The sequence below is a fragment of the Harpegnathos saltator genome, unplaced genomic scaffold, assembly GCF_003227715.2.
Source record: "Harpegnathos saltator strain DR-91 unplaced genomic scaffold, Hsal_v8.6 scaffold126, whole genome shotgun sequence".
NCBI lineage: Eukaryota > Metazoa > Arthropoda > Insecta > Hymenoptera > Formicidae > Harpegnathos > Harpegnathos saltator.
The window spans coordinates 207,727-230,083 of NW_020229902.1; the positions used below are offsets into that span (position 1 = coordinate 207,727).

General features: G+C 51.4%; 1 protein-coding gene across 5 annotated transcripts in view; it reads right to left on the reverse strand.

Moving 5' to 3' along the window:
* Positions 1–22,357, reverse strand: part of mub (poly(rC)-binding protein mub) — a 113,848-nt gene that overhangs the window by 78,896 nt on the left and 12,595 nt on the right. For 3 of the 5 annotated variants that reach the window (XM_019843345.2, XM_019843344.2, XM_025306727.1), the window contains exon 1: positions 10,196–10,309. The exons of 1 other annotated variant lie outside the window; for it this stretch is intronic. In XM_019843345.2, coding sequence (XP_019698904.2) covers positions 10,196–10,294 — 99 coding nt within the window. In that variant the 5' untranslated portion in view covers positions 10,295–10,309. Of the gene's footprint in view, positions 1–10,195; positions 10,310–22,357 lie in introns of those variants that run through there. One more of the 5 variants, XM_025306748.1, reaches the window with a different exon arrangement.

Below are 22,357 nucleotides of genomic sequence, written 5' to 3' on the forward strand. Positions count from 1 at the left end.
AATTCTCCTTTCCCTCGCGGACAAATTTTTATTTAATTGACCGTTTCTATTCCTCGGCGCTTGCAGATTCATTAAAACTTTACACGCTAATTAGCAAACGTATAATTGAACGTGACGCAATTTGTTTATATCGAGATCTCTCGAAATAGTTGCGTTGCGCGTGCGGCACAGCTCGCGCGCGATCGCGTTACTTCGACGGAACGAAATTTCGTCGAGAAAAAAGATAATTAATTCGGCGCAAATTCGGCCGAGCGGGGGTGTCCGGCCCCCCCCCCTCCTCCACCCTCTAAACGTAAGAAGCGTTTCATATCCGCAAGCTCGAAGCCGAAATGAGGGTTGGCTCGGTGTGAGCGCGCTCGCTAGACGCGCATTAATATTCATTTAGCGAAACCACCTACAGAACGGAAACTACCCTCGACCTATTTCCTATATTACCCACACACGTACGTAAAAACGCATATGGACGCGGTGAAAGTAGGTTACCCCCCGCGACATTACTGGGCAAGCGCGCGCGCGCGCACTCCGACATACTTCATATGTATCTATAAATTATGTGGCGGAAAATTCTATTTTCCTCGCACCCCGTTACAGTCCCCTTCCCTCTCCCCGTCGCGTCGTTCCTCACGTCTAATAAAGCCTGTGTGACTTCGCGATTGCGTTTCGCCATTTCAAAAATGGTGGAACCGGGCGCGAGCACGTTTCTCCCGGCGATCTTTCACGCTCGGAGTCACGACGCGCGACGAGAGAGATGCGTGATATACGACGTGTAAAGTTATATAAATTATTAGGCGGTGCGACCGTACAGAGACCGTTCGCATATCGAGACCGGGCTTCTCGCTATCTCGAATTGGCCGACAGAGAGAGAGAGAGAGAGAGAGAGAGAGAGAGAGAGAGAGAGAGAGAGAGAGAGAGAGAGAGAGAGAGAGAGAGAGAGAGCGAGAGAGAAAATCAGTTTCTTATTTTAAAACGACGACACAGCGGAAGAAAGAAAGTGGTGAACGAACGAATCACGGTTTCCACTTGAAGTAGATCGGTATAACCGTCCGATAAAAAGAGAAAGACAGACGGATAATCGAGCCGCAATCTGCAGTTGCAGTTGCGCGAGCTACAATTGATCGGGATAACATCGCCGGGCCGAGTAATTGTCAACGTAAACTGTCGCCAAGTCGCTCAGCGATTGGAGTTCCGCGAGAGACGTAATTGCCCGATAAGAGGAAACAGAGAAGCATGATATCGGCCGAAAGAGGCTGAAGAGTCCCGCGGATTCCGGGCGAGCGGCGGCTATTGTTCACGTTCGGCGCGGGCAAGCAAGGAATCGCGGAGTGCCGTTGGCCGGCTGCCTAATTACCTCGTCGAACCGCGAAACACGCATCATCCCGATGTATCATCAAGTGAGGATTGTTTTTGCGGAGTATAATTATAGACCAAGCGACCCGCCGATGCAGCCACGGCGCGTCCGGAGATTCTCGATCGAACCGACACGCTGTGATCTACTCTCTCTCTCTCTCTCTCTCTCTCTCTCTCTCTCTCTCTCTCTCTCTCTCTCTCTCTCGCGCCAAAGAATGCCCGTCACGCCGCGGCGAAGCCGAGGAGCAATTCCCCGGGTCTCAGTGCCGCGCACTCGTTTCTGCGATCGAGCTGTTTTTAACTCTTTATCGAGGAGAAGCATCTCTCTCTCTCTCTCTTTCTCGTCGACGCGCTGTCGTTCGCCGAGGTTGCCGGCCTCGAGAAGAGAAGGAGCTCCGACGCGCGCGCGAACTCGGTCGGACTATCTTAAGAAATTCGATAACGCGCTAGATGAATTCTCCATCCTGCTACACAGTCGGTACTCCTCGCCCAAAGTCTAAAGTCAGTCTCCGTCTATTAATGGCCCTCAGCGGCCCGGCGAGGATTTATGTTTCCAGAACGTTCGCGATCGAACGTCTCTCTAATTTAACGGCGCGCCCATCGAGCGTATCGCGTTTGTTCCACAAATGTTCCACCCGTTTTGTTCGCCGTCCCGTTTAGACACCGAATCGAAGCGGCGAGACGCATGAATTTGTACACCTGACGCAATCCCGAAAAGTCTTTGCGAAAAAGAAAAGCGTCTCATCATATTGTTTCCCGGCGTATGTACTCGTGTCACTTTGTGAACGACGCGATCACGGCGCGGTGCGATTTCAAATTGAAAATCTGATCTGGATTTTCGCTTCGACGATTAACAAACACACGGTGCACGCTGCGAGTAGCCAATATATTTTATCAAATCGCACGCGGACGAGTTTATATACACCTGGCGCGTCTTCCAGAGCGCGATCGATGCGCGCGCGCGCGCGCGAATCGCCCAAATTACAAACTCCAATTTGTGCAATAAACGAGCGCGAGCGCAAGTCGCAAAGCGCGACCAAATATTTAACCGCCGGAATGAATCAGATGGAATTTAAATCGGATTGAACGAAATAGATCACGCTGCGTGATGAGCGAATGTTTATTTCACAACGGACCGACGCGACGCTCGTTCGCGCTAACATTATTTAATTCTTTTTTAATTACTTTCTCGTCGCCCGCGTCGCCGAGTTTTATCCGCGCGTTATCCTCTTCCGCCTCTTTCGCAGAGCCGGACACGAGCGACGCGCTTCGTTTCGCGCGAGCGGCGCGAACGATGAAAATATAATCGGAGCTGCGAATCCATAAATCCCGGAATAACGGATGATCGCCGCTGTGAATATTTCATCAGTGAAGCGGCAAGAAAAGCGAGTGAAGCGCGCGCTCGTAAACGGAAGGGAAAACTTGAGCCTACACGTTTGTTCGGCCGAAATCGCATTGGCATAATTCTCACGGTGATTTATGGGGAAGGGATAAGAGAGTCACCGCTGTTGCCGAGCGATTACGGATGTTGCCGTGCGACCTGTTCTCTAGAGCCCATCTCTCTTTCCACGCGAATAATGCCGGTCGCGAGTGTTGAATCAGATTAAACGACTCGCGGATAAAATTCGACGCGCGCGCGCGCGCGAAAGTCGTGAGATTATTTCGCAAAGATTATCAATATTCGGACAGTCTCGGCGATATCTACAATTGACCCCCGACAACCATGATTCTTCATCTAGAGGAGGAGGAGGAATTTCAAGAGGTCGCAGAATAATCCGCTATACTGGCCGAGAACCGAGCGAATTGGCGAGGAAACGCGAAATTTACGCTCCACTTTGTCGGATCGGCTGGCCCGGCACGGCTGGCAGAAAAATCGAATTTCGGCGTATTAGAGATCAAAGGGACGCGCGACGAAGGGAGACGCGTAACTTAATTTCTTTATTTTCAGCCGCTTTAGTAGCTCGCGAGAGCTAACGATCCGTCGTGCTTTGAATTTCAAGCCTCCGCCCGAAAAATGTCTCTCGGCCGTTCCTCCTCCTTCTTCTTCTGCTTCTTCTATTCTTTCCCTGCCACGCTGAAAGGATACTCTTTCCCCGCGTAATAATCCAGGAAATCGCGTTGCGACCTACGAACTGAACTTCGGGGCGCATCGATTCGGGTTCATCCTTCTCTCTTTCGTTCGTCTCCTTCACGACGAAAATTTCTCTTCAGATCGATCATTCGTTTTACATTTTACTCGCCCGGCGGCACGCCGAAGATGCGAGTGCGGGAAGGAAAAGCGACGGGTGCGAGGAGCCCCGGCGAAAATCCGGAATACTTTGCCACTCGTACAAACGTTTGACACGGAATGAAACGCGAGAGCGCAGTAATCCCCGCTTCTCCAATTTGATTGGTATTGTGCTCTGTGAAATCGCCTCTGGATCACCCGCGCGCGCGCTGAGGGCTCTCATCATTCACGCCTGATCCGCTCGCACTCCGTGTCCGTATTTCGCCGAGTACGAGCCGAGTCGCGCGGGCTAAAATTTCATCGGCAGAGACAAAACCGGAGCGGGCGCGAATACGCGATCGCGAGTCGCAAGAGAGATTTCGCGCGCGACGCCGCACCGCCGTCATCCTCGTTTCGGACGTGCGTTCGATCGAGTCGCGTCGATTATCTTCCACGTCGACTGCCACACGACTGTGTGCGCCGCGTCACCGGGCTTACTCTCGAAACTGTAGGATCCCGTGCACGTAAAACATGCACAGGGAGAGTTATTGTCCATCGACATTCGCGTCGCGCTACCTGGAGGCTGATGCGACCTGGAGGCCGCGGGATTAATTAATAGACTTCGCGACTGAGAGAGAGAGATTATTCCTCTCTGGATCTCCCTTTCTCTCTCTCTCTCTCTCTCTCTCTCTCTCTCTCTCTCCCCCTCTCTCTCTCTCTCTCTCTCCCTCTCTCTCCCTTTTTCGCGTCGCATTGAAGAATATCTCGCGAAATCTCAATGCACTCGACTGCGTCTCCCTCCCCATCCCCCTCTGTGCTCTGTCTCTCTTGTTCTTTCTCGTCCTCTCCGTTTCCGTCAAGCAGCAGGCAGACACAACCAGGTCTCTCCGTTCATCTTTAATGCGCGCGCGAGACATATACTCGCGCGCACACGACATAGAGCTTTTGATAAGATATTTATCAGCGCATTTTGTGGGCAGCACGGAAATTCCGAGCACGCGGGAATACACCAGTTATTTTGCCGTATACATGTGTGTGTATGTATGCGTGTGTGGATGTGTGTGTGTGTGTGACGGCATGTGCGCGCACGTACATATATTCTCTCTTTCTCTATCTCCCTCTCCTCTAATTCCTCCTCTCTCCCTTCGCCACAGTCCCTCGACCACTCTTTACCCCGCGAACGGACAAGCGGACGAAGATAGCGGAAATACGCCCCCGGTGGTAACGACGCCTCTTTGAGAGACCTCTCTGACAGACACCTTCTGTCCCAACTCTATCCAGTCCGCCTGGCGTCTCTCTCACTCTTTCATTCCCTCCCCCTCTGCCCTCCCTTTCCCTCCCTTCCCTCTCCCTCTCCCTCTCTCTCTCTCTCTCTCTCTCTCTCTCTCTCTCTCTCTCTCTCTCTTCCTCTCTTTCCCCGGACTAGCGTAACTAGAACAAAAGTTTCGACACACACTGTCAACTGCCGCCGCGGCAAAGATAATGTGAAAGCCTCTCTCTGCATAGCTCACAGGTCTGAATCTTGCTTTAAAGACAAAGCGAGTAGTGTGCGGCGGTAGCGCAGGCGGGGACCAACGTTGCTTGGAACTGTTGAATACGAGGGAGAACCTTAATTGCGACTCAGCGAGTCGCAGCGGGACATAGAGAGAGAGAGAGAGAGAGAGGAGAGAGAGAGAGAGAGAGGAGAGAGAGAGAGAGAGGAGAGAGAGAGAGAGAGAGAGAGAGAGAGAGAGAGAGAGAGAGAGAGAGAGAGAGAGAGAGAGAGAGAGAGAGAGAGAGAGAGAGAGAGAGAGAGAGAGCGGCTAAAGATCGGGAAGCTGCACAGTCCGAGGCCGACTGGAGGATGTTGCAGAGACACTTGAGCGAGATCGATGCGGAACGGCGCGGTGTGTCAGCCGATTCCCCAGCTCGCGAAAGTCGCTTCGCGCGATCGAGGGAGATCGATCGGAAATATAACCCAACGAGTTTAACCGACCCCGACGTGTGCCCGAGAAAGTGTGTCCTCTCCCCTGGAGGAAGAGACAGGATTAACAGTTATTCTTTCACCGTAGCGTATATCTCGCTGATTCGTCCTGTGCGGAAGACGGTATCTCGAAGGCGGCTGCGGAATAGAAGAGACGGGAGTTTTCGCCGGTCGACGAATCTCTAATAAAACGGTAACGGCCGGAACACGTTAAACGCTAAGATACGCGAGGTATTTCAGTTACGGGAAAGTCCGGCGAAAGCGGCGACGGCGACGGCGACGGCGACGATGGCGACGGCGACGACGAAGGTGGCGGCGACGGCAGTCGGTGACCTGATCTAACTGGCCAAGTACACCGCACTCTCCGTCGCATATTTACCCCCCTGTAACGCCGCGTCTATTTTCGTCGACTTGCGAGTTATTAACGGATCCGCGCCTCGAGCCCGCGACGATACTTCGTCGCACTTGTTGTCCACGTGTAATAATAGTCTGTGCGCGACGATACCGCGTTTCGCTGCCGGAACGGACTCCTCGAGACAAAGCACGACGAAGAAATGAAGGAGAGAGAGAAAGAGAGAGAGAGAGAGAGAGAGAGAGAGAGAGAGAGAGAGAGAGAGAGAGCGAGCTGTCCTCTCACTCACGGCAAAGTCGCCGTCGTTCCGCGATCGGCGAGGTACGAGAGCTTCAAGACGAAGCGCGCCGCATAAAGCGCGAATTACACGTCGAGCGCAAACGGCAAACAAAATGATTGCGAGCGCGTGAGACAGTCGCCGGTACTCGGCGATACGTGGTGGCTTCGCGAAAAGTTCCGCGTATCGCGTATCGTCGTCAGTGACCGCGGCGTCACGGGACTCCTCCTCGCTAATTTCGGGCCAGTCGCGCACAAGCGGCTAATTACGTAACACGCCGCTAAGAATGCGCCATCGGGCGCTCGCAGCGTGCAGCGCTCGGCAAAGCTGCTCGCAATTACGAAGCGAAGCGTCCTGTTCGGCTTGTACTCGCGCGGAGAGGCGAGTCTCTCTTCTCAGGGGCGAGTTAAAAATAAGTTTCGAGTCGCGCCGGGGGATGTGACGATAATCCCTTTAGCGTCGGCCGCGCGCTAAAGCTTCGCTGGAGAGAGACGAGAGAAAGAGCCGGCCGGGATTCTCGCGCGTTGATCGAGTTTGTATTAATAATGACGGAACGCAACTTCAGTTAACGGCTTCGCGAAGCCCTCGCGACACGTCGTGCCGCGCCGCGATGCCTCGCGTCACGTTGTTTCACGTCTCTCCTCTCTCTCCTTCTCCCTTTCCTTCTTCTCCCCTCACTCTCTCTCCCTCTCTTTCTCTCTCTCTCTCTCTCTCTCTCTCTCTCTCTCTCTCTCTCTCTCTCTCTCTCTCTCTCTCTCTCTCTCTCTCTCTCTCTCGGTGTGTGAGACGTAACTTAGATAGTTAAATCGTATAACTTAGTTAGGCAGTTATAATGCATAAATTGTTGCGGCGGCGGCGGCGGCGGCGGCGAGAGGATGAACGCGGTTTATAAATGTTCGGATTTAGCAGCAGCGAGTTATTACTCCGCCGCACTCGGTCCTAGGCGCATGCCGGTGTGTACGTGTCTGTGCACGTGTGCATGTTTGGCTATCACAAAACGATGATTTACGCGCGATGACCTTCGGAGGAACAACCGTATCGTCGTCTCGGTGCGAATGCAACGAACGCGCCGCGGGATTTCGGTAAAGCGGCGTAAATCATTCCGCCAGGAGCTCTATCGGGTTTCGCTCACTCGCGACTATCAATCATTCCCAGCGTAGGAGTTAAAAGTTGGGTTTATGGTTCGCTTTGATAGCTGCTGGTTGCCGGGTTATTAATGGATGCAGCCACTTCATTTGAAGAGCTAATAACTGTGAAACCTTCTTATTAGGAGAGAGCCATAAGAGCGCGCGCCACTAAATGCGCGCGCGAGGTCAAACTGCCGTTCGATGATAAACGCCATCCTCTTCTCCCTTAGCCTGATTAATAATAAAATGATAAACGGCAAATTCAATTGAGTCTAGACATCATTCGCGTCGATAAATATACTCGCCCGCGAGGAGCTTATCGAAGCTGCGGACTTCAAGGTTTATTTATTTTGCCTAATAAACAAGTGAATAATTAAGCGCAGATCGATCAACCTCACTCCTCCTCAATGGCTTATGCATTCCTCAGGACACTTCTTCTTTTCAGAACTCCGGAGATTCATCTCCGGAGTCCCCGTGAGAAATATTTATGATCTCGATACCCTGTGCTAACGACTCTATGAATAAATCGCGTCGCTTATCGACATACCGATCATGCCGATGATCAAAATTGTAAGGTGGTGCGACAAATTTTGTCAGCGCGCGTACGGACGTATCTTTCGATTAAATGCGAAATCATTTATCTTTTACCAGCAAGATTGATGATCAGTGTTAACATAAGTGACGGATTTTAATATTTGAACCGCTAGCAATCAGAGTCGAGAATGAAGAAAGAGGATCTGGAATTAATTGCGAAATTGTCTTTTCTCCCGATATGTATGTGTGTACACTAGATAGAGATGTGTCAACTATTCGAGTTCGAATAATTCGAATAGGAATCAAATACATTATCGTTTGCGTGCAGCAGCTGGGAAATGAGCCATCTGGGTCTGCATGTTTGAACCCTTAACTTGTAACTTAACTTAACTTATGTAATTAATGACTTAATTATAGATTACTTTAATTATTTAAATATATATTTTACTTTAGGATGATGTTACAATATCAATATTCCCTTTCATATTAAAACCTTCCATGCATTATTTGCATGTTTAATAGTCATGTTAAACTTTTCGATTGAATGATTCGATTCCATTTCATTCGATTCGATTCGACATAAAAATTCTTGATTCGCACATCTCTAGTATACACACACTAGAGATGTGCCAACTATTCGAACTCGAATCGAATCGAATCGAATCTAATGTAATTCGATTCGATTCGAATACGAATCCCTATGATTCGAATCCGAATAATTCGAAAATCTCGAATCGCGAAGATTCGAATACGAATCAAATATATTAGCGTTTGTGGGTATCAGTTATAAAACGGGCCATCTGGGCCTGTATATATTAGAAGCCTTAACTTATTTTTAATTAATTATTAATTAATAATGTTTAATTACCCTAATTAACCTAACTAATAATTAACAACTTAATTATAAATTACTATAAATATTTAAATATATATTTCATTTTAAGATAATATTACAATATTAATATTCCCTTTCAAATTAAAATCTCCCATCATTATTTGCACGTTTGATATTCATGTTAAATTTTTTAATGGTTCGATTCGATTTGATTCGAATTCGAATGAAATTTCATAGATTCGATTCGAATTCGAATTTAAAAAATGAGATTCGATTCGATTCGATTCGACATAAAAATTCTTGATTCGTACATCTCTAGTATACACACACATATACACACGTGGTAATGTGTCAGCGTCGCGTGTATATATATATATATATATAGTGGTGCACCACCATCAAGCAAGTACACGCGCGTCACCACACAACCCTATGCACACACATACGAGTGTGCGCCATTTATTATGATCATAACAAGAGACGCAGACTCTGCGCATATGGAACCTGCTCCACGTCTACGCAATTCACGACGTATTTGCAGATTCTCGCGTATCGCATCTAACCTGTACAACCTGTATATCCCGTGTAACACAAAAGAAACGCAACGTTCCTTCCGCCGCGGAACGTCCGCGCGTGCTCGACTCTCATTTGAATGCGGACCTATGTGTCTCACGTGACCGACTGCTAACTCTTCCATCTCATCGACCCCGGAAGAATCAGGATCGATCGATCGATCGATCGATCTCGACGTCGACGTCGACGTCGCGCGGAGGGGGGTAGTTAGTACGATGTACGTCGGTCGCGTGATCTACGGATTGATAATCTGTTCGTACGTGTCCGAGACGAGGTTCATGTACGACTCGGGTCAGCGCTCTCCTTTTCTCGGGCAAACATTGATCTTTCTGCGCGAACGACCATGCACAGACACGCTGCGTTCGTGCTCTCACATATCCCTCTTACGGGCCAACAAACGATCCCGATATCAAAGCAAATGGGGCGAGTAAACAGTCGGAGAACACCGCCGATCCAGGTGGTACACGAGAACGATACCGGAGAGAGATCGATCGTGTGTGCGAGATTCCAGCTCGCACTGAATAAAAATACCATAAAGGACTTGCCGATGAAGATCAGCCCTGCGTGAACGGAACGGCCGAATCACGACGTTAACCACGACGACGACGACGACGACGACGACGACGTCAACGACGACAACGACGACTGCGACTGCGACGACTGCGGAGCACTGGTTGATTGACTTTAGACTCGACAACGTGGCGATCGGACGGCTCACCACGGATTATGGTGTCGGTGGATAGGTCGATTGGGTCAGGTCGGTCGGTCGGTCGGTCGGTCGGTCGGTCGGTCGGTCGATCGGTGGTAAAAGAGAAGAGAGAGAAAGCGAGAGAGAGAGAGAGAGAGAGAGAGAGAGAGAGAGAGAGAGAGAGAGAGAGAGAGACACAGAGAGAAAGAAAGAAAGAGAGAGAGAGAGAGAGAGAGAGAGAGAGAGAGAAAAAGAGAGAAAAGAGAAAGAGAGAGCAGGTATAGGTTCTGGACCTGGATGATGGTACGTGGTGCAGCAGGGCCGGGGGCTGACGCGACACTGCTCGCGGGCGCGTATACGCGCGCACGTCGCGCGCACCCGCCGACGCGCATATCCGGCCCTCGTCATGTGCGCTGTGCTACCGATATAGCCAATCCCGGAAGCGGGACTAAGGGACGAGAGAAGAGAGCGCGAGCTCTCCTCAAGATCGCGCCGCCTGGCTACGGGGAGGTAGCCGGCTGCTCCGAGTGACCGTGGAATTTCGAATTGGATTGACGCGCGAAGCGCGTCGCCGGCGGGGAGGCGCACGGCGGATCCAGGACTCAGGATCGTCGTCGTGAGGACGCGCGGGAACGAGTCGCGCATCCAGCTTGGACGGAGCGGCGACTCGAGAATCTTCTCGTTCTCGAGCGCGTTTCTTTTCTCATTCCTTCTCGGCGAATTGAGACGTCGAGATGATGAAACCTCGGTGATTCCTTACGCGAGAAAGGAATCATCGAGTTACACCGCTCGCGGTATTTACCGAAGGACAATGTAAATGTTAAGTTGTCAACAGGGCTGCTTGCGGGCCATGAACTTGACTAAGAAGATTACGCTGAAAAACAGCCCCCGAGCAAGTTTTCGCGGACGTAGTCGCAAAAACGTATCATTCATAGCCGAGTGACTTTTCTCCTATTGATAGCGAGGAAGCAGCGCGGCCGTTAACTGGGGCGGAAGAGAAAAAGAACACGTCGCGCTCGCGAACTTCCATCAGGAGCGCCCGATTAGAATCAACAAGGAAGCTTGCAACAGGTGAGAACGCTCGCCTTGCATCCGCGATGGTCCCTCCGATACGAGGCAAGTTCCTCGCGAGGGCGAACATTTAGCTAGGATAACGTCCGGGATCAGCTGTTGCGACAACGTAACTCGGCCAACTGTCTCGACTGAGTCTGTCGATGTGAGTCTGTATGAATCTATTTCATAAACGTGAAATCCACTTCATAAGCGGAAGTTCCGCTTCTCACCGCGTCATTGCTGCGTCGCCGCTTCGGCAGGTACGCGCGCGCGTCATTTTTCGCGCAGACGCGTCGCGAGAAGAAAAATTCACGGTTAAAGCGACGACACATCCGGAGAACGTCCGTTTGCGCGATGACGGAGAAAAAGAGGATGCGCCGGATCCGGAGGATACGACAGTACGCATAGGCGATGACGCGTCGGACGAATACATTCGCAAGTCGCATGTTCCGCGAGAGACGACACGACCCGGCGAGCTTCCCGACAATTATGAAGAAAGGCTCGCGGAGAGGTAGAAGCCCGAGAAGAGAAAGACGAGAGCGGGTCTTTTTTTTCTATCGTGTTATACGAATTGAAAGGGGAGAAAAAGAGAGAATCTCTTTTTCGAGTCGCGGCGACTCGAGAGGGAATATAAAGTTCAAATACAGGAGGAGAGTCTGACTTTTACGACGGAGCTCCAATTTCGGCTTTTAAAACAGTATCGAAACGTGAATTAAAAGTCCAAGTCTGATGAATATGCTAATTTGACTTTTACGTGAAAATCTGAGGCAGCTCTCGAAATTCAGCAGTCGATTTGAAGCTTCAAATTAAACTTCCGAGGTGCGTCTGCGTGTCAGTCCGGAATGGAATTTCAGTACTCAAATCGAAATCTAGGATTAAAGTGAAAAAAACATACCAACTATGAAACACGCGCGCGTGTGTCCGGTGTCTCCGAGTTTGAGTTACAATTTCATCCGTTTCGTGTACCCACCATTTCATCACCATTGTTACGGTACGATATAACAGAAATATAAGCCCTGCTTGTGCGCGTATCGAAAGAGTGCGGATTGTTTTGCGGGTTAGTTGTCGAATCTTCCTGCCTGGTCTATCTAACGCTGCAACTCGAGATCAATCACGTTGGAACACGCGAGTCTGCGGATCTTTCTCCACTTGCGGCGTCTCCCTCAATCAGTTTCGAAAAATACAATCTTCCTATCCGCGAAGTAAGATCCGCGATCACGAGCGCACGGATATTTGCCGTTCAACAGATGCAAATTCGAAACGGTTCGTTCTCCGGTCTCGCGGCCACTAATAAAAGGCGCTACTTTAAACCATGCTTATCGATAAGCCATCTCGAGGTGAATTAAAGTAAAGCGGACGAAGCAATTGTTTTTCCGCGGAGCGCTCTCTCTCTCTCTCTCTCTCTCTCTCTCTCTCTCTCTCTCTCTCTCTCTCTCTCTCTCTGTCCCTCTTCCGCCGCGCAAAGCCGGCCCGCGAAAATAAACGATTAATTCGAGAATTAAGTTCTCAAAGGAAGCACGACCGTTATTTACTCTTTTCACTTTGGATCGTCTCTTTCTCTCTCGCTCCTCATAATCGGATTCCGTCGGTATTCTTAAGCGTCTTCTCGTTACATCCGGAGAATTGCCACTCGCGTTATTCCTTTGTCCTTAAAGAAAATTAGCAATCGTTCCTGCGACGAGGACTCGACGATCGATCGCGATCGTTCCTGTTACGCGCGCGCGCGCGCGTACGCGCCATTTGTTACATAATAATTCATAAAAGTGCTCTCCGCGCTCGCCAATCGCGTCTCATTAAATCTCCGCGTTTGATCGGATAATTTAGATACCCGCGCGCCGGCGGGTTACTTTAACATGCAAATGGCGCGTTAACGGGCTCGCGAAAAATGAAGGCTCAGCGGTGGACTGTGGAGAAAGAGCGAGGCAGGATTATTGATATTTAATGCAAACGTCACGTTTATTATTTTGTTATTAAACCCTGCGGAGCGTGGCAGCGCAGGGGGGTGGAGGGGGGTGAGGCGGGCACGAAATAAAAGCTCATCGCACTTTAATTCTCGGCTCTGTGAACGCGAGCGCAAAAAAGAGTGTAAACACAGCGACGATCGTTATTACGAGCGGCTTAATGTAAATCTTTCTCCGCGCGCTTCGCCGCGTAATTAGCGCGCGCTCGCGTGTGTCTACGTTATTACAACGTCCAATCTCGTCGTTACCGACCGACGGCACGCGACAGCGAGGCGTCGGCCTCGCGTTATTTCAAGCGTTTATTAGCGGACAGATATTCATTCCGCGCGCGCGCGTTTTATATCGCGCGTTGATTTGTTCTCAGGGCGATTGGGAGACGCTTCGCGACGCGACCCGCCGGTTGATGCCGTGTTCGCGCAAATGTCACCGATCCGACGAAGCCACGCACTCTGACGCACACTCGCAGCTGGGGATGGCCGTCGAAAGTGCGTCAGAGCACTTTCGAGCACGCGTGGCCGAGCGGCGGGTTGCGACACGCTCGACACGTGTGTGCACACACGGTTGCGCGCGCACCTGTAGTTGCAGCGTGACGGAGCTCGACTCGATTAAAGAGCCCCTCGCAATATCGGGGAAAGCACAGGAAAGCTGGAGAGCGACTTGGCAGGACCTGGAGGATACGGAGAGTGTAATGTAAACTAATTAGCAACGAGTCTACATCAATTAAGCTCGCTAGAGTGCCTCTCTCGCGCTGACATTCCGCCCGCGTCGGCAGCATCCTGCCGTGACAACGACGACGTGTGCCGGGTTTATGGAGATCAAAAACTATCGATAACAGCAAGGCCGTCTCTCTCGCGCGAGCCACCGCTTGCTGCTATTTAGTCGCCGCGCTAGCCCCGGAGCTTCGGCGATTTCTCGTAAGATTATCGAACGAAAGAGCCGTTGTACGGGGGGGGGGAGAGGGGGGGGGATAAAATAACGAATGATCCGAGAGAGGAATCCTGAACTCGTGAGAAATTTTCTCTCGTCGTCTAATCTTCAGCTAATCGATACTAAATCGATTCCGACGACTTGCCGTTTAGCTCAACGACTCGCGCCTTCCGCGAGAGAGAGAGAGAGAGAGAGAGAGAGAGAGAGAGCTCCTTGTATTTTGACGCTCTCCGTGACATTTTCGCGAAATCAGCGACAGCGCGAACGTCTTTCGGTCTTTTTGTCCGAAGATAGCCTCGAACAAAATCACCTACTTTTGATTCAATACAGAAGAACTTGCGAAGCGCATACTCATCTCCGAGATGAAAAGAAGTTATTTCAGTTAGATAGAACGTATTTCAGCCCGTTCTGCTCGCAGTAGCCTCCTTCGGACAACCTCGACCGCTCGAGTGCGCGCGCGCTTTCCTCAGGACAATTACAAGCACTAGCGGGTTTCTGCGTACATCGGGGTGAGCGTTATCGGGGTGTTAAAGCGGCCGATAGGGAAGCAATCGGCCGCTTGCAGACATCGGGTCACCGTTCACGTGAGCTTAATGCCGCGGGCGTAACGTGCGCGCGCTAATAGGAAAATACTAAAACGGGAAATTACGTTCGTCCTATGACGTCCGCGTCGCATCCGGCCGATCGACGCGGAGCCGGCTCTCGCAATTATCTCATCTACGATGGACGGCCTCGAAATCCGCGCTTTCGAATTCGCGGCACGTCGCGGAACAGCCGGTGATCCGATACTTCGATAATTCAGACGCACGTTCCACTGACACGTGGACCGCGCGCGTCTCGCTTCACCAGGGCATACATCATTCTTACGCGCGCCGGCGATACGTTTGCAATGTTTGTCATTTTGTCGAGCAGCATCGTCGAATGAACCCCGGCGAGGATACCGAGAATCGCCGAGAATAACAGTCTTACGTGACTGTCGCCGAGAATAACAGTCTTACGTGACTGTCGCGAAATTGAAGGGATGCACACGCGTGCCGTATTGTTTCTTAAAAAAGCATGCAAGACAAACAATTTTTCAGAGCGCGCCGTACGTGATGCTCCAGATTCCTCTCGTGGGGGGGAGGGGGGGGGCGCTTCCGATCGGATACGCTTAACCTAACGAGCATGCGATCATACAAGTGCCCACGTGTGTATCACGTATTACAATGCATATGAATTCCCGATGAATGCGACAAGTGTCAAGTCCCCGACGTGAAAGAAGACGCGCGAACGTGGCGCGAATTCGCCGTCGTTAGCCGGCCAAGGCGAAAGGCCAGATTGACGGGAACAATCGCAGTTAGAAGGATCAGCAGATCTCGCCGGCGCGGCGCGGTACTCTTTCGTTCCGGGCCCTTCATCGACGGTGCAAATGCAAATTCTACGGATCCGCGGCGGAACGAGTGAAGTTTGATTCGCCGGCGAGTGCATCGCTCGCGCAACAACCTTCCGCTACTCCCCCGCGCCGCGCCGCGCCGCTCCGCGCATGTTTCCACGTTCATCGAAATCCGGCATGCCGCATGGAACTTCGACAACTTCGATCGTCCGAGCCGAGATGCAATTGCGGGATTAATCAACGGTTGCATACACGCCCACGTGTGCACGTACACGCTTACACAGCGCGGCGCGATTCTCCACGTACGTCACGGCGGCGGCGGCGGTGGCGGTGGCGGCGGTGGCGGCGGCATTCGGCACGGTCGATATTCGCCTCTCTCGTGTACATCGGAGACGGCTGCTATTTTATTCATAATTCGAGATATGATTCCCACAACGCGCCGCTGCCGTCACTTATGCATTATATAGCCCGGCGTGTGACGTTCTTCCTGCCTCTTTCTAGCCGCGCGTCGTGCGCGCGATCGTCGCTCGCGTTTCGCCGGTCGTCGCGCGAGCGCAACACGCCGGCTACGTCCAGCCCCAAAGTGGATTTATGTGACGGAAAACCCGCCGATATCTGCTTCTACCTCTCGCGACAGACATTTTCTCGAGTGCGGCGGTATATAGAGTACGCGCGCGACCTCTCTCTCTCTCTCTCTCTCTCTCTCTCTCTCTATATATATATATATATATATCCGATTTCGCGAGCTACCGCCGCTATCTAAGTAAAAGCGCCATGGCTCTCCTCCATCAGGAGGCGACCGATAAATCAGTTCCGTGGGTCGCTTTCGAGAAAGGGCGGAAAATCTACTCCGCGGCCCGGCACGAGCAAGTTCCGCGCGAGAAACTAAGTTCCGTCTTGCCCGTAAGTGATCGGAAAGTATGTGGATCGTATTTACAGGTTCCAACCGCGGGATCCTCTTTTCTAAATACGAAAGAACGGCTGCGCGCGCCTCTGACGCGAGCACCTGTCCGCGCAATTTCATTGGCAGTAGTAATCTCTCGTTCGTTAATCTAACCTAACCGCGTTGATGCGTCTTTCATTTTGCTGACGTCAGTCTGGTGTAATTAGGAAATAGCGCAGTCAGAAAGAAGCTCTCTCATGAAAGATTTTTCTGCAATTACTCTCGCGTGCACTCGAAAATACGAGCGGCGACTTCTTACGTGTATGAATGGTGGACGCAGAATGACAAAACGGACTTGGTTCTCTCGAGACGCGGCGGAAAATTCAGTTGTACGACTGTCAGCGTTATGCGATCGAGAAATTGCCGTAAATAATATTCGCGAGGAAATCGCCTTTCTTCAAACTGTTTCGGAACGTTCGCCGCTCGCGCGCTTTGTAAAACAATTTTATGCAAATCCGCTGCTGGATCGAATCCGCAGCTGGATTCATAATCCGATCGGCCGTGACGTTTTTAAACTTGTCGCACGCAAGTATCGTATATATTTCGTGTGCGATTTTTGGTTTCCAGGTAAATAAATCTCGATATATTAGCGACGCGAACGTGCCCGGTATGAAATCTGGATAGGCGGGCGAACACTTTTCGCGTATAAATGACCGCGGAAAATATGTTTTCCCCGATGGAAAACACGCTCGCGCCACGCTCTCGCGCAAAGCTCTCGCGAAAGCGAAAGAATCCCGAATGCCGCGGATATCGATCGATTCCTGCCGTTCCAGACATCTTGAGGGCCCTCTCTCGTCTCCGGGCGGCATTAAGCTCGCGGTTAATAAGGACTTCATTAAGTTACCGCGATCCGCGGGAGAGAAGAGGAGAAACTCGGCGCGGAGCGCGAGCGAGATTGCACAGATTTTGCAGATTATATCGCGAAATTGGCTAACCGGCGGCGCGGCTCGCGTAATCGCGAGTAAATTTCACGAAAATTCGACATTGCAAAACGGATATCGCGAAAATGGATAACGACGAATTATCCAATCGAGAGAATTATTGCGCTTCTCCCCACGCGCGCGCACACGATGGAATTCCGCGCGGCCGTAAATCGCGCGCGCAACGCTTATCGCAACATCCCAACTATTTCTACGAGATGAAGGCTGGCGAGCGATTCTTCCGCGCGATTTGTAAAATGTCCGGGCGAGGACGCAGGAGTCGCGCGACGGCCGATTTCCCGCGGAATAATTCTTGACATTACGATCCGCACAATCCGAGGCCGACGTTTAATATTCCCACGACGTTTGAATGGCCGTTTTATCGCGTCTAAAATAACAACGTCGGATTGTTCTCGATGTCGCCTAGTCCCCGGAGGATGTCGCCGCGACACGACGTGACAATGGAACGCTTGAGGAGCGGAGCCGGGAAAGCGTGCTCTCTAAGTGACTCGGGGAAACACAGTGGAATCTATTCGCTCCACTCGCCGTGCGGTGGCAAAAAGTCTGCGCCTGCGAAATTTAACGTCAACATAGGATTGCAATGCTGCGTTCTATTTACCAAACTACAGAATGGAACAACATTTTTATTTTTCCATTCCGAATGTAATTGCCTTATTCCGCAAACCCTCTATAAATACTAGTGCATTTTTACATTTACGAGTTTATGTGCGCGCGCGCGCGTGTGTGTGTGTTAGGTGTGCGTTAGGAGTAGGCGAAAGCCATGGTGGTGCAAATGGCCGGTGAAATCTTCGCCGCGACACAACATGTTCACTCGCGCGTCGTTGACCTCGCGAATGGTCAGAGCGCAATCATGCAAATGCGATATCAACGACCGCAGTCGTAACGATACTCGCGATCGTTGCCGAGCGCATCGTCCTCTCCCTTCCTGCTGCCGCGGCATTGTTTTCGAACTCTCCTTCGCGTCTACGTGCGGGAATAGCGGGTAGGGTGCAAATGATTTTCACGTTGACGTCGTGCGTGACGCGCGCGCGCGCGCGCGGAGGGAGGACGAACAAGCGGGACCGCGCCGTCTGGTCCCGAAGGATGGTCCCTCGCGCCGCAAGGACATCGAGCGACGAGCGACGAGAGGGAAGAGGGAAGAGGAGCGACGACGGAAGAGTCGGCGCGAGGGGATGGCGAAGAAGTGGCTGGAACAGAAGGAAGAGGGAAAAGAGGCAGGAAGAAGGCCGAGGAGACGACTACGACTACGACGACGACGACGACTAGAACGATAGCGACGAGCGAGAATGAGAGGGAGAAAGAGAGCGAGAGAAGCAGCGAGAAGCGGAGAGGAGAGCGGAGGAGTGTCACAATAGCTTGCAGATTGGAGAGGCAGACGTACAGTCCCTGACCTAGCCGCGTACAGTCCGACCAGAAGGTTACCGCGGGGGTGTTATGTGAAATAATGCCGCTCCAGCAGTGCCTCTCTGGCCGATCAGACCAGCATATTACTACTTGTACAAATACGGATGTATCCCAGCCGCGAGCAGGGAGGCGAGGCGAACAGGAATCCCTGATGGTGATCCTAGTGGTTCTCAATCCCCGGTCCGATCGGACCGAAGTCGGTCGAAGCGGGGCTGCCCGTCGCGGACAAGTCGTCTGCGTCGCCCACGCGGCACTTCCGAGAGAAGATTCCAGGAGGATCAAACTGATGCGGCGGCGGCGGCCTCGGTCTCGGTGTGACGCGCGCGGATTTATGCAAAGCGATCTGCCGCGGTCGGACTAGTCAGACCACGAAGACCCTATATATCTACGCCCGGCGGGATTTTCGTGTTATAATCGACGACAGTATTAATACGAGAGGTAAAATTACCTCGTCGATACGATGAAATTGATACACGGTATCGAAAAGAAAACGAAGGCTAACACGAGGTACAGTCGCTATTTTCGTTCGAGAAATGAAAAACTGTTATCAGAATTCTAATCAAAAAAAAAAAAAAGGAAGAGAGCCTTCCTATCTCGCCACGAAATCCTCTTGTTCCTGGCGATTCCGCGAGTTTATCAATTCGACGAGAGCCTCTCGCGGACTTGCGGAAACAATTTTTATAGCGCAACGACGTCAGAGTAAAAAAACATCTGTCGCGGAAGGATCGTTCGCATCGCCCCCTCCCCCGTCCACTCCTCGCTGAGAGGAACCGAAAGACGCGCTTCGGGACTAGACTTGACCGCGGTACTTATCGAGCCCGCGAAATCAATCTCGGCGATTTCGTATGACAGGGAATGCCCAAGCGAGCAACGCAATTACCGGGACTATTATCGACTCCATTCCGACCCCTTCCGGCGCGGAGCAAGAAGGAGGGGGCCCGGCAGGAGAGATTGGGAGGAGGAGGGGAAGACGAGGAGGAGGGAGATTTCGCGGAAACTTCGTAGCGAGACTCCCTCGCGCGCGATCCAGACGGTCGGCGCTCGCCTCTTCAGCTTCTAATTTCTCGCTCTCGGTTTCCGGTTTCGCGTGCTGGAAAAGTTTCGGGACGGAAGTTGCGCCGCCGCCGCCGCCGCCGCCGCCGCCGTCGCGCGCCACGCCGCTTGCGGATGCTTCGAGCAGGAAGAAGAAGACCGTCGTCTCGAGGTCGGTTTGGATGCCGTAGCTCTGGGACGTAATATTGATCATGGCGTAGGCGGGCGGGCGGCGAAAGGGGGAGAGCGAGACGAGGAGGCAGGTGGGGTGGTGTCTGCACACCCTCTCTTCCGCTTCTCCCTCGGCTCTCCACGGAGGCACAGAGGGAGGCGAGAAAGGGACGCGAGAGGGCAGAGGGACCAGCTGAAGCGTTACAACGGGCCCACTCGCTGCATACACACGTCGCGTATACCGGGTGCTCATCAAGAAGACTCGCCCTGCCGGAAATCGCGCTCGCGTATACGTCCGTTCCCGTTTTCTTCTCTTCTAAGCGCGATTTTGCCGTAACCGAGTCGCAGAAAACGAGGCGAACGGAAATGCTTAATAATTTCGACCTGATTAACGCGTTGATTTAATTTTCATACCATTTCTTCTTGCACTTCAGCTAAACTTGGAAAGTCTTGAAAAATTTGTATGAAGTCTTCTCTGAAAGAAAAATTCTGTTCGCTTGGGAGACAAAAATGGTCGTCGACGGAAATAATATTATTTGCGTTTTAAATTTCCACTTATAGCTACGATTATTGATTAGACGATAATTCGTCACCAGTTGGAAGGACCGTACAAATTAGCGAAAGAAAGAGAGAGAGGGAGAGAGAGAGAGACCAGATATTCGTAAATCATGTCTCAACTATCAACGTTCGCGGCGATACTTTCGTGCGAATTCACTAATTTTAAGCACCAATCTTACGCTGCATAATTCTATTATAAAGAATATAACAACGATATACGCGTCCGCGTGTAAAAATATCTCATACTTAGCGCGCGACTTTCTTTTACCAGCGGTATATCCAATTACCGGCCACCCAGTACGCCATCGTCCGTCGAGAAAATCATTTCGCAATGTACACTTCCCATAAAGCGCCGCCGCTCGTTATCCACGCCAGCCGCGCGCTGTCAATCATCGAATTCCCGGCGAGGCTTTTTCCACCTTTCACGCTGGGTTTTTCCGGCTGAGAACCGCTGGTACTCTTTCAGTCAGGATCGAAATGACAGTCTGGGCGAGAGGCGCGAGAGCTTTCAAAGCTCTCTCTTCTCTCTCTCTCTCTCTCTCTCTCTCTCTCTCTCTCTCTCTCTCCCTCTCCCGCTCTCTCCCCGTCCCTTTCTCCATCCCTCCCGCGGTGGGGAGTTTCTGTGCAGTACGATATGGGATATCGTGCTCATGTATGCACACGTGTATCGAGCGAGCAAACTCGCCCGAGTGTAGGCGTAATCGTTCGAGCGTGTGGGTGCGTGCAAAAAACTCTTTTGCCAGCGACAGAGAAAAAGAGAGAGAGAGAGAGAGAGAGAGAGAGAGAGAGAGAGAAGGGGGTAACATGAGGGGGAGAAAAGAGGGGGAGGACTCACAATACCAGCCCTGCAGGTGGAGGCCATAGAAAAGCCCGTCTGGCTTAAAGGGTCAGGTCTCGGACCGCATGCGAAGGGATCCGCGAACGTCATTATTGAGAATAACTCTTTCCTGAATGCCAATATCACGTATACACGTGGCGTGTACGTTACTAAACACGCTGTCGTGCTCGTGCTCGTGTTTTCAGATCCGGTCCGTTTCAGTAGTGCTTCCGTGCTCACTGCGCGCGCCTCTCTTTCATTCGGAATCGAAATAGCAAAGCGACAGAGACAAGTTATTTTTTCATTGAGTAATCTCGGCTAGCGTCACACCGATTCTCATAAGGTGGTGGTCTCTCGTAAGGAGAGAAATGGAAGTTTCTTTTTCGGATAAGAAACCGAGTGAAGAGCGCAGGGGAGAGACGAGACGGTGATCATCTTAACGAGAATTTACTTGGAAAACTCACTTCGGATTGGTTTCTACAATTCTTGCATCTTTCGCTAAATTGTACGTCTCGCGCGACCTTTCGACAGGCAATGTAAAAGAAATCCGCCCCGAATTATGATTCGCAAATCTGTTCGCAGAGGAAAGTAGGGGAGCCTAAGATACACCCTCATCCCCGATGTTCGCGTAAACACGGCGGCGCGGACGCAACGCTCAGGCGCGACTAATTTTTCGACGCGATTTTTCGCGAAGGCAAGCATCCTTGCGCGCGTTAACGTGCTATTTATGCTCGCGGCACAGCGGGAAACTGTCGAGGACAGGAATAAAATTGTTATTTCTCGCGATCGCGGGAAATAAACCGGTTAGTTAGTCGAGGCCGGCTCAGCCGGCACGCACGGAAACTACTGGAAAATTTAATTTCTCCCCGGCGCGGCGCGACGGCCACGTGACGCGGCGGGAAGGGGGACGCGAGTACGAAACACGATATAAACCAATGAAATTAATAGTTACGCTGACGCATTATCCCGCGATCCTTCTCGAGCGATAATGTTCTCGTGCGTGCGCAAGTCGTAAACACATATAGTGTCGCGTTTCCGCCCTGCTAAAAACACCCTTTGATGTCGTTCGATTTCGACGACTCGCTGAAACTTTGAATCAGTGACAAGAGCGAAGGAAGATGGAGACCTCGCGGGGGAGACGATTCGAATGTTCGATTAATTCCAATATTTATTACCTAATGTAATATTAATTACCACGCGCTTGGTGTGCGATATTTGTTCCACTTGACCGTTTCCAAGTTTACTGATCGCCAAAACGGGCGTTAATACGCGCGCG